The sequence below is a fragment of the Oryctolagus cuniculus genome, chromosome 2 (genome assembly GCF_051225735.1).
Source record: "Oryctolagus cuniculus isolate XC-2025 breed Fujian yellow rabbit chromosome 2, ASM5122573v1, whole genome shotgun sequence".
Lineage (NCBI taxonomy): Eukaryota > Metazoa > Chordata > Mammalia > Lagomorpha > Leporidae > Oryctolagus > Oryctolagus cuniculus.
The window spans coordinates 145,615,809-145,628,485 of record NC_142868.1 but is presented as its reverse complement, the minus strand read 5'-3'; the positions used below and the strand labels follow the sequence as shown (position 1 = coordinate 145,628,485).

General features: G+C 44.7%; 1 protein-coding gene across 4 annotated transcripts; it reads right to left on the bottom strand.

Annotated features, from left to right (window-relative positions):
• Positions 1–901: 901 nt before the first annotated feature.
• TMEM17 (transmembrane protein 17) lies at positions 902–11,095 on the bottom strand. 4 transcript variants are annotated; one of them, XM_089326375.1, is made up of 4 exons: positions 10,722–11,095; positions 8,233–8,336; positions 7,971–8,084; positions 902–1,159 (listed from the first exon to the last, which is right to left on the bottom strand). In XM_089326375.1, the coding sequence occupies exons 1-4, from the start codon at positions 10,819–10,821 to the stop codon at positions 1,124–1,126; spliced, it is 354 nt and encodes a 117-aa protein (XP_089182501.1). In that variant the 5' UTR covers positions 10,822–11,095; the 3' UTR covers positions 902–1,123. The 4 variants fall into 4 exon arrangements, with proteins under 4 accessions (XP_089182501.1, XP_089182502.1, XP_002709895.1 ...); XM_002709849.6 differs by lacking the exon at positions 902–1,159 and adding an exon at positions 5,790–6,726; XM_089326376.1 differs by lacking the exon at positions 7,971–8,084 and having other exon boundaries at positions 8,131–8,336.
• Positions 11,096–12,677: the final 1,582 nt, after the last annotated feature.

Below are 12,677 nucleotides of genomic sequence, written 5' to 3'. Positions count from 1 at the left end.
GAGAAGTGCTGGAAGTTCAGGGCTGTCACCTGGCAGGTAGACATCAGGTACAAATGCATTCAGTGCACCTCCCTGACGAAGTGACACTTTTCTTTTTTTGTCTCAAAGTTGTGCAAATGTTTTACCTCCCACATCATACCTGGGAGCACATCTTGTCTGTGAACCCTCCACTATTCTTTGAAATACATTAGGTATCCAAACACGTTAAATTAATCAATCTCAATATTTTAAAATCATTTTGGGGGCCAGCACAGTGGCCTAAGCCTCCGCGTGTGGCACTGACATCCTTTATGGGTGCCGGTTCTAGTCCCGGCTGCTCTTCTTCTGATCCAGCTCTCTGTTATGGCCTGGGAAAGCAGTAGAAGATGGCCCAAGTGCTTGGGGCCCTGCACCTACGTGGGAGACCTGGAAGAAGCTCCTGGCTCCTGGCTCCTGGCTTTGGATCGGTGCAGTTCCAGCTGTTGTGGCCATTTGGGAGGTGAACCAGCGGATGGAAGACCTTTTTGTGTCTCCTTCTCTGTAACTCTACTTCTCAAATAAATAAATAAAATCTTAAAAAAATCATTTTGACACAGAAATTTAGACTTACCTTGCCTTTGATGAGACAAAGTCTCTGGAAGATAAAATATCTGAGGGACAAAATACTTGGGAATCTCAACTTCATAACCAGATATTTTGAGAACAGTGCTGTGATCCCTTGGAGAAAAGGAATATTAGGTTTTAAGGTTGGACCAACATATTCAAATAAAATTAAAATAAGATTGCCCAAACCATTAATATGTTGATATGCAAGTGTCTTCATCCTCAATTCTCATATACTTACATAAGGAACTGGGTATGTTACCAGAAAATGGCAGGGTTCTTGTCTTCGTGCAAGAAAGAATTCAGGTGTGAGACAGAGTAGTGGAAAGTAAAGTAACAAAGTTTATTAGGAAAAAGGACATCCATTAAAACGGATGGGCACCTCTCCAGACAGGACCTGAGAGAGTGCGCAGTTGCTCGGACGGGGGAGAAGGAGCAAGGTTACATGGTTGAGTGCAGCGATTACACCTGGTCAGGCAGGCGGGCGGCTCAGCATAGAGGCAGAGGGCTGAGTGCGCAGTCCGGTTGAGGCTGTGGGTTTTTAAGGAGATGGGTCTTTGTCTTCACACATCTCCTCCTGAAACAAAGGATTTTATGGATGTAAATATTAAGAAGCTCCTATCTGAGTTTTTCCCTGAAGGTATCAGACAGAAGGAAGCCTAGCTGACTCCTTCCTGAGTTTAGAGGAAGGGTGAGCAAGACCACCTGGAGAATCAGGATCCAGAGCAGGGTATTTGAGATGCAGATACTGGGCTGCATCTGGAAGGTTATCAGGCAGAAGGGGTGGGGGCCCCCACTTGGCAGGTTATAGGGTAGGAGGGGGCAGGGCAGGATGCGAATACTGGGCTGCCCCTGAAACTTTTATCGGGATGACTTTGAGATGCAGATGCATATGCTGGACATAGATGTCTTTTCTTTAGGCCTTTATGTCACACACACATATCTCATATGTGTCAGCTCATATCTGACTTCCTACCTAACAGGTACACTTCAATAGAAAATATTGGCTCAGGCTTGACACAAAGACCATGGGTTGTATTGTTTAGATGAAAAACCAATGACTTGGTCATGTTCTCAATTTATTTTCTTAGTTTCTTTTTTCACACATCTACCATATCTGGATTATAATTAATATGTTTATTACAGTAGCAAAATTATTTGAAAATTTTGATAAATCATTTTCTCAAAAATTTTACCATCTTAGTTTTTTTTTTTTATCATTTTGACTAACATTTTAGTTATTAATCTGTTCATCCTAAATTAAAGTTTAAATGTACCAAAGGCTCTGCTCTTTAAAACAAAACTCTGGAAATGTTAGCAGAGATCAACTGCTCATGGACTCTTGTCTTTGCTCAAGAGTTCAGATGTGAGAGGAGTGGTAAGCAGGGAGCAAAGCTTAATGAAGAGAAATCATGCAGAGAAGTATGCCTGACAGCCCAGCCGGGTGTCTCACTGAAGGGCTGAGAGCCCAGTCTGCATTCAGACCAGGGCTCATAATGGGATGGGGTCATTCTTCCCTCCTCTCCTTTGGACAAAAGGTTTGCTGGGTGTGCAAAAGGTCAAGTTGCTACTGTTATCAGGCTGAGTAGCCCTCTTGGCTCTGGGCTGAGGAGATTCCTCTAGAGTGCCTTCCTTGGCTGTGAAGGAGTTATCACCCAAGTTATCAGAGTAGCCCATCAGGCCTGTGCCGAGAGGTTTCTTTGAGGGAGTTTCCCTTGAGAGTGGAAGGCTGAGACTACCTGTAAAACTATCAGGATATGGGCAGGACATTGTAGTGTTCAATACTGGGCTGAGGGGGCCGGTGCTGTGGCATAGTGGATAAAGCTGCCACCTGCAGTGTGGGCATCCCATATGAGCGTTGGTTCGAGTCCCGGCTGCTCCACTTCTGATCCAGCTCTCTGCTGTGGCCTGGGAGGGCAGTGGCGGATGGCCCAAGTCCTTAGGCCCCTGCGCTTGCGTGGGAGACCCAGAAGAAACTCCTGGCTTCGGATCGGTGTAGCTCCGGCCATTGCACCAATTGGAGAGTGAACCAGCAGATGGAACCTCTCTCTCTCTCTGTGCCTATCCTCTATCTGTGTATAACTCTTTCAAATAAATAAATAAATCTTAAAAAACAAACAAACAAACAAACAAAAAAAACTGGGCTGCTTCCAAGGTGTGCTTCCCAGGCTGCTAGAGGCTGGTGCATTCCTTTCCACAGGTGCTCTGTTTTTCTTAGGCCCCTCACACGTACACAGGCCAATTTCTAACTTCCTTAATAGAAACAATCTTGAAAGAGAAAAGTCATTCTCAATCATCCCTTTATCTGCTTTGTAGATTTTATTTTCTTATTATATACATGTATTAAAGATTTACTTCTTTATTTGAAACACAGAGTTAGAGAGAGAGAAAGAGAGAGAGAGACAAGAGAGGTCTTCCATCTTCTGGTTCACTCCCCAAATGGCTGCAATGGCTGGAGCTGAGCCAATCTGAAGCCAGGAGCCAGGAGTTTCTTCCAGGTCTCCCACATGGGTTCAGGAGCCCAAGGACTTGGGCCAGCCTCCACTGCTTCCCCAGGCACATCAACAGGGAGCTGGATCAGAAGTGGAGCAGCTGGGACTCAAACTGGTGCCCACAAGGGATACTGGAGCTGAAGGCCAGGGCTTTAACCTGCTGCACCACAGTGCTGGCCCCTATTCTATATTTTCTCATAGAATCACTAGTAAAGAAAAGGAGCAAAACAGAGGAGACAGAATATAAACTCACAGCCAAAATGAACTGATCCAAGGGAAAATAAATTTACAGAGGTGGCCAACTGCCACTTTGCACGCAGATTGAACATGCGGCAGAGGACACAGTCCCCCAATAGGCTAGAGTTTATGTATCTTAGGGTAGGCTGAGTCGGAGGGGAGGGCAATGAGTGGAGGTGAGCTGCTGCTTACTGGTTTTTTCATGGGCTTTCAAACCTGGAAAACAATGCAGAGGGTGGGTGGGGAATAAGAAAGGGTGTGGGGCTGGGCTAACTCTTGAAAAAACGCAGGGGTGAAGGGAATTTTATCAGAGTTCAGCCAAGGAACTAAAATGGCTGAGGCTTAGGTCCTTGTGCCATCATCACCTACTTATTCCTATCTGGGAAACAAATGCAAACAAATATATGTTTTAATTTAAAATTTCAAATTATTAAGAGTATAGCTTTGACTACTTTGGTATAGGGGAAAGATTAGTCAGTCACTGTGTGAGGGGAGAAATATGTGGCTGAACCTCATATATAATAAAGGCAGAAACAATAAAAATAGCATAGTTTGGTCAGATAATCAAGAGTGAGTAGAAAGTTAAGACATTTTTAAACATTAAAGAATATAGGAATGAATAAGGCAGGGCAAGCATTGTGGTGCAGCATTTAAGTTGCCACTTCGAATGCCCACATCTCATTCTGGAGTGCCTGGATTCGAGTCTCACCTCTGCTTCCAATCCAGCTTCCTGGGAGTCAGCAAGTGATGGCTTGAGTGGTTGGGTCCCTATCTCCCATGTGGGAGACCTAGATGAAATTGCTAGCTCCTGGCTTTGACCTGGCCCAGCCCTGCTTGTTGCAGGTATCTGAGGAGTGAACCAGCAGATGGAAGTTTCTCTTTCTTGTTCTACCTTTTTTTTTTTTTTTTGGATTTATTTTATTTATTTGAAAGACAGAGAGAGAGAGGCCTCCCCAGGTGGCCACAAGGGCCGGAGCTACACCGATCCAAAGCCAGGAGCTTCTTCAGGGTCTCTCACATGGGTGCAGGGGCCCAAGGACTTGGACCATCTTCTACTGCTTTCCCAGGCCACAGCAGAGGGCTGGATAGGAAGAGGAGCGGCCACGACTAGAACTCGTGCCCAGATGGGATTCCAGCACTTCAGGCCAGGGCTTCAACCCACTATGCCACAGCGCCAGCTCCAATTGTTCTACCTTTTGATAAGTTTTAAAAATGTTAACAATAAAATGAATAAGGCAAAACATGGAAATCCTAAGATGAACATGAATTGCAGAAAAAGAAAACTGGAGAGAACAATTTTTAACAGCTCAGTAAAATACATTACTTATAAAGGTAGGTTTCCCTATAAGAAAGAAGAAAAGCTGTCATTATATTCCTTTAGGATGGGCCAAATCACTTAAAAATAATGGTCAGATATACCCAAATACTTTGTTCTTTTTTTTTTTTTTTTTTTTTTTTTGACAGGCAGAGTGGACAGTGAGAGAGAGAGAGAGAGAAAGGTCTTCCTTTAGCCGTTGGTTCACCCTCCAATGGCCGCCGCGGCCGGCACGCTGCGGCCGGCGCACCACGCTGATCCGATGGCAGGAGCCAGGTGCTTCTCCTGGTCTCCCATGGGGTGCAGGGCCCAAGTACTTGGGCCATCCTCCACTGCACTCCCTGGCCACAGCAGAGAGCTGGCCTGGAAGAGGGGCAACCGGGACAGAATCCGGCGCCCCGACCGGGACTAGAACCCGGTATGCCGGCACCGCAAGGCGGAGGATTAGCCTAGTGAGCTGCGGTGCAGGCCAAATACTTTGTTCTTAACCAAATTTCCTTAGCTAGGTTTCTCTCATCAACAACAGAACATGCCCTAAATGGATCATCATATGCTGGAGATATTGTGGCATAGCAGGTTAAACGGACAATTATAACCCCTGTATCCTGTATGAGTGCCAGAATGAGTCCTTACTGTTCTGCTTCTGATCTAGCTTCCTGCTAACGCACTTGGGAAGGCAGTGGATGATGGCCCATGTGCTTAGGCCCTTGTCACCCATGTGGGAAACCCAGATGGAATTCCTGGCTCCTAATTTTTGTCTGCCCCAGCCCTAGCTATTGAAACCATTTGAGGAGACATCCATCCAGTGGATGGAAGATCAATCTCTCTCTCTCTATCTCTTCCTCCTTCACTCTGCCTTTCAAATACATAATAAATCTTAAAAAAAAAAAATGAAGAGTGTGGTTCCTTTGGCCATCTTAGTTCTTGCTATATATATAAACAGACTGGTTTCCAAATAAAACTTCATGTTAATTTAATGGATATGAAGTAGTTCTTCAGTGAATATGATGAGTACATGAGAACACAAAATTAAATTTAATGTGCCTATTAGAGTGCTCATTACAAAGAAGGTTCTCTGAAATCTTTCCCCTTCCTTCTCCTGCATTTCTGTAGTGTGAAATAATAAACCCATAGTCCAAAAGATCTATATAAAACAGGAATTGTTTGTTGCTGATAGCTTACCATAAATATTTGATAATTTATTATGAAAACATTTTGCATACTGCCACACAAATACTGAACATGGTTTTATGAAAGTTATAATTCTTTGACAAAAATATTTCCTTAATACCATGATAATCTGTTTTCTTCTTTACATCAGTATACCTTCTAAGACTAGGGTTAGAAGTTAACCACAGCAAATACAAAAATTTTGTTTTTTGGTTTATAAATATGGTCTGATGCACAATAATATTGACCAGCATTTCCATGCACTTCAAGAAAAATGGTCTGATACACAGTCAAGATATGGATAACTGACACATTTAAAAGGTACACATTTCTGGTTACAGATCTGAAATGGAAATGTTACAGTAAAACTGGTAAACTTACAACTACCACGCAGAATTTTTCACACTCAAAAAGACCAACATCATCAAACAACAAAGAAATTTGGCATTAGGTGGACAGCATCTAAGTTTCAGTGTTCATACGCCGCTTTCATGCATGGCACAGCCTTATCACTGCCCCTGTCCTTGGGACTCAGAGCTTGAGAGTAAACACACTTCCCTTGTACCTTTCCTCATGCTAGGTCTCTGATGTTTTCCTAACTCTCGCAGTCTTCTAGAATCAACTTTGAGATTTTCATTCAGCAGCACTGGGTCAAATCTCTTCTATACATGACCTCATCCTTCTCATGTCTCCTCTGTTTGCAGAGAGCCGGTCAAAGTCTTGGAGGTGGAAACGAGTGGCCAACTGATTGACCATTTTCCTCAAGGTAAGAAATGCTGAAACAACTTGGAAAGTAAGGAAGATGGTGAAGATGATATGTATTGCTTTTTCCAAGGGCAGATTTGTTAGGCCTTCATTAAAAAGCAAGAAAAGAATTAAAGGCAACTGCAGCAGAAGGCTCAAAAGCCAAAAGCCAGCCAACTCAGGAACCTGCAATGACATGATGAGGAAAAGGATCAGGCCAATGCAGTGTTTTGCTTACACAGATAAACAAGGATTTAACACTACTAAGGATCTACATTATGGACTCTGAATAATTCAAAAGGAGGGTGATGTAGTCCTTCTCCTCAGAGAACCTACAGTATAGATCAGAAAACTAGCTTATATGAAACAGTCCTAGAATGCTAAAAACTTCATTGAATATTTAACTGCAGAATTTAGAGATATTGGACTAAGTGGTACAAGTAGTAACACAGTGATTGGTGTAAGTGAAAGAAAAACTATAAGGATGTAGGCTTTATTTATTCAAAAACTACTTATTTATTTTATTTGAGAAAAAGAGTTTGTGTTTGCTGGTTCACCCTCCAGATACTGGCAGGTCTGGACCAGGTGGAAGCCAAGAGCCAGGAATTCAATTCAGGTTCCCATGTGGTGGCAGGGACCTGCCCACCGTCTCCCAGGGTGAACATTAGCAGGAAGGTGAAATGAGGAGCACAGCCAGAACTCAAACTCAGGCACTCAGATACGGGATGTGAGTGGTTCAGCTGGTGTTGTGACTACTAGGCCAAATGCCTGCCCTGAGGATATAAACTTTGGAAGTTGTGCAAAAGGAGGAAGAGGCAAGAAGGTAAGTAAGCAAGCATGTGAAAGGAGCATGACTGGGAACCAACACATCAACCTGGAATGGAAGGCTGGGCTAAGAAATACCAAGCAAAACACTAAGATGGGCTGGGTGGAGCATCGTTATGAAAGGCCTAGAAAACCACAACCTCTTCAGGCATCCTTCCCACACCCTGGCAACCATAAATGCTTAGGCAGCGTAACGACTCAGAAAACACGGGCCTGGCTGAGGAAATTCGTTTATAACTCCCCTTTCTCTCCTGATTTCTCATTCAGGATCCAAATTAACATGGTCAATTGACCAAATATCTTTGAGACTGATAAGGAGAGAAGAACATTATCAATTCTTCAGTGCTTACTATATTCAGGGACTTGATATCAGTCATTTCACTTAATCCCAACAAGCCCGTGAAGTGTATTTTCCCCATCTTAAAGATGATGAAACCGGGGCTCAAGAGATTAAGCAAAGAGACCACGATAGCAGATGAGCAAAGCTGGAGCCAGGGACTAAATTCAGGCTTATGTCTTTCCACCACACCTCACTGCCTTTAACCTGTTATGAAAACCTTGATGCACTTTGATGCGGTGCTGAGAGAAAGGAAAACGGAACCTACCTTTTCCTGTAGGTTACCCATGTAGCCCAGATATAAACGAATTGCTTCAATTAAGGTTATCAGGACGATAACAGTGATCACAATGAATTTGTAGTAATCAGGCAAGATAGAATACTAAAAGAGAAATAAAACAATAAAGTTTGCAAAACCTCACACTGACCTGGGGTTTAAAAAAATACTGAGACCATTCCATTTCTGGACAGTGTAGCAACATCAAGGGTGCGCAGAAGGGGCCTCGGCAGACGCTAAAGCGCAGACTCACCTTCAGCTGAAGCATCATAATGCAGCTCACCCACCAAAGGGGGAAAAAGTAAGTGTTAAAGTAAAGTGACATCTGCAGTGCCAAACTGGAGACCATCTCGTTATCTGCGGAAGAAAGAGAAAGGAGCACATTCTAAATCCTGGGAGTCCTTTCGTTCCTTAGAATTCATAGCTATAATATTGGCTCAATCAGGATCCAATGTTTAAGCCTATTTATTGTTGACAGTGAAAGAAACATTTATCCTAATACCATTTAGTTCAAATATTAATTATTTGGGGATACATTCCATATTTTTCAGTTACTCTGTCATTTTGCCATCACAGTTTGCTGACCTTTGCACACTACTGCACCAATTAAAGGTGGAATAACAGGAATCCTAGTAAACAGATAATAATTGTCATTGCCTTCTTTGTAGAGTGTTATGTAAAGAGCCTACAAAATGAAAACATACATAAAAATGACTCTCATATACATAATAATTTCCTCAAATTAGGCACATTCCTCTTTTCAACATTCCTTAATCCCACTATTTTTTTTTTTAATTTAGCTGTTTGAAAGGCAGAATGAGGAAGAAATACAGAGTGGATAAGAGAGCTATCTTCCACCTGCTGCTTCACTATCCAAACGCCTTCAACAGCCAGGGCTAGGCCATGCTGAAACCAGAAGCTCCACCTGTGGCTTCCACATGGGAGGCAGGAACCCAAGAACTTGAGCCATTGTTCGCTGCCTCCCAGTGCATTAGCAGGAAACTGGATCAAGAGTGTAGAGTAACCTGAACTTGATGTGAGATGTGGGCACCCAAGTGATGGCTTAACCTGCTGGGCTACCATGCCCACCCCATCCATTCTTCAGTACTCTCTTTCCCAACAAGTTCTTCCTTGACGGTATTCCCTGACCCCAGCACACAGCTCCCTCCCCTCTACACCGTGTAGAAGTGGTAGCAGGGAACCACACACCCCTCCCCACAGTAGCAGCCTGGTGTGCTGAGGAGCTCATGAACATAAACCCAGACCTCCCCAAATCCCTGTGCCTCCAGATGCCAGACTTGGGGTAAGTTATTAAACCTCTTTGAGCCTCAGCTTCATCTGTAAAATGCTAACACTCAGACCACTTCATAGGCTGCTTGTGAGGATTAGAGATGATATAAAGTATTTCATCATAGCACCATGCCTGCTACTCTTAGTAGATACTCTGCAAGTATTAGCCCTCTCCTCACCTATTTATACAGTCTCCTTGAAAGCACAGCCCGGGTCCTACCCATTTTGAGATGTTCACAGAACCTAGCATCTTGCTTCATTCATGGTGAACACCAAACACATGTAAGCAGAAAGAGTGAATTAATAATAATTAAAAAAAAACAAACCGTAATAGGATGTAACCGTGTAGCCTTTTGTGATACACGAGTTCCATTTATCTAAGTTTGATTGTATAATACGTTCTGCTTTTATGAAGGGCAAAAGGGCCCTAAATTAAGAATCTGATTTTAAACCTGAACCCTAAAAAATGCATCCTAAATGTAAGCAAAATCTTAAGAGCAAATTTTAAAATCAATTGCTCTAAACAGAAGATTTTACAAAGATGCTAAAATAAATTTCTTATATTTTTATTTTTCTCCATAGTTGAGTATTTTATCTGTCATTTAATAATGCAGAAACCGGAAGATCTAATTTTTCACACGGCTTTCTCTGTACATCCTAAATCAAGAGGCCTGTGCGGGGGAGGCAGGTGCTCAAGGGGACAGGATAGAACTCTGCCGCTCACTCTGCTTTTCTCTACTCCCTTTACACACACACACCAGGCAGAGGGAAAGACTTCTATTTCCTGGCAGAGTTAAGTGGTGACGGCCACATGAATTTGGTCACAGTATGCTGTCATTGTGATTTAGGAGGCAGAAACTGCCTTATCACTTGTCATCACGTAGACCGCAGCACTTCTGTTAGCAGCTTTAAGGGAAGGCGATTTTTAGGGAGGAGAGGGAGGGGGCGAGTTCTGTGGAAGGCCCCCGTGGTCGGCAGCTACCACTCTGCAGTGCGTCGCGGTTTAAAATGACTCGCGAGACGTTTTTCATCTCTTATGCTGGAAAATGATCCTGTGAGGAACGGACACGTTCTGTTAGGGAAACAGAAAAGGCAAAGCTATTTCTCCAGGCCGGAGGCCGGAGGGTCGGGAAGCGAGATTGCTCGCGCTGCGACGACGGCCTTCTGTGTGTTTTATGTCTGTGATCTCTGCCTGCGTGGCGCTGAGTCTCACGCGGTGCAAAGGGTGACACCACCCCGACTGCCGCGTTTGCAAGGAGTGGGCCGAGCAGCAGCAGCAGCAGCCCGAGCCGAACCCCAGAGGCCTTCAGCCTGGCACCGCCTCCAAGCAGCTCTCCCCAGCGCTGCAGAGAACCAGCTGAAGGCGAAACCGCCATTTTAGGTCTGGGCGAAATCTAGACGCTCCAAACCCCGCGCGGGCCACACCCCCTGCACCGGGCCTCGGCCACTCACCGGGACCTTCATTGTATTCCGGCCCGGTCCGGGTGGAGTCGCTGAACACGGTCCGGCTGAAGTTTCCCAGCCGCTGGCGAACCGGATCTGGCAGCTCCATGGCTGGGCCACAGGGTCCCTCGCCCCCTCAGGCAGAGGCAGGACGGCGGGCGCAGCCGCGCTCTGCGGTTCCCACGGCAACCGGGCGCCGCGAGGCGCGGCGGCCCCGGGCGCGCGCGAGGCCGCACTGCGAGCCGCACTGCGGGGCCTAGGGTGGCCCGGAGCCCGCGTGCCTGAGAGCTGCAGATGGGGAGCTGGCTGCCAGCCTCGGGAGCCCCGCGTCCTCGCATGTCAGCCGTGCGACTCCCTTGATCAGAAACTACAATAAATGACTCAGGGGTGGATTGGGCAGTAGCTTGGTGCAACCTTTACGGGGAGAAAAGCAAAGCACACGCAGAGCCTAAAGGATGTTTGTGACCTCCTGAGAGCGTGTGTGTATGTGTGTTTGGTGATTGTGCACCGATATATTTTTCTAAAAGAAATATAGCAGTGGTAACTATTAAATGTATTGGAATACATTTCTTCTAGGGAATATACTGCAGTACCTTAAAAAATGCTTGCAGAAATATTTGATGATATGGATTAACTTTAAGTATGAAATTAAAAAGCGGGAGAAAAATGAGATGAAGGTAAGGTAGCAAAGTGCGTGCGTGTGTGTGTGTGTGTGTGTGTGTGCAAGAGAGAATGTGAATGAATAAGTGGAGGGGAGGGGACAGCTTGTCCACACTCCAGAAAACGAGAAAGGCACAGACACGTGTGGTGTGCCCAGATGAAGAAACAACCTTACTCTCCCTCTCAGAGCACCCCCTTGCTAGTCCCTGCCTAGCTCTGTCGCCCCACCCCCAGCTGACTTTTCCTGACTTCAAATCATAGTACAGGGTAGTTTTCCTATTTTCATACCTAAGAAAAGTTATCACACATTAAGTCCTTTTTAAAAACATTGTGATTCGAGTCCCAGCTGCTCCACTTCCGATCCAGCTCTCTGCTATGGCCTGAGAAAGCAGTAGAAGATGGCCCAAGTCCTTGAGCCCCTGCACCCACGTGGGAGACCTGGAAGAAGCTCCTGGCTCCTGGCTTTGGATGGGCCCAGCTCCAGTCGTTGTGGCCATTTGGGGAGTGAACCAGCCAGGAGATGGAAGACCTCGCTCCCTCCCTCTCTCTACCTCTGCCTCTCTGTAACTCTGTCTCTCAAATAAATAAATCTAAAAAAATAAAAATAAAAACATTGCTCTTTTCCCTCAACACTGTCTTTATGAAATTTCTTCTTATTGAATACAGATCCCTTTTCCTTGCTGCATAGGATCATACTATAATAAATGTATACATTCTACTATCAGTGAGCATTTGTATCTCAGGTTGCAGCTATTACAAATAGTGCCACTTTTGGTGTAAAGATACCTCTTGGTAAACATGGGCATATATATATATAGTAGAATTGCTGGGACCTAGGGTCCGTTACTGCCAACAGTCTTCCAAAATGATTATGTCAATTCCTACTGCTGTCCACAATACATGGACATCCCTGTCAATGCACTTCACCAATGCTTGCTGTGTCCTTTCTTCTTAGCCTCACTGGCGGGTATGTGACTCACAGTATTATTTTGCAATCAAAGGAAATAGGTTTGGGAAGAAATAGCTTTGAAACTAGAATTTCGAAATAATTCAACAAATAATGAATACGTCTCTACTAGATTTGGGGATGAGGGAGTTCTATTGCGTTGTTTAGGAGTATCATCCCTCCAGGTAGGGACGTCCAGCCCAAGGAAAGAGAGACATTAAAGCACTCTACATTAAAGCACTCTACTGCAGGAGTACTGATGAAGAAGCAATTGATTGAGACCGGGGTTGTCGGGGAAAAGCTGGCTAACTTCTGTTTCATTTCAAGATGGCACTCAGGCCGTCCTGAACCTCCCTGAA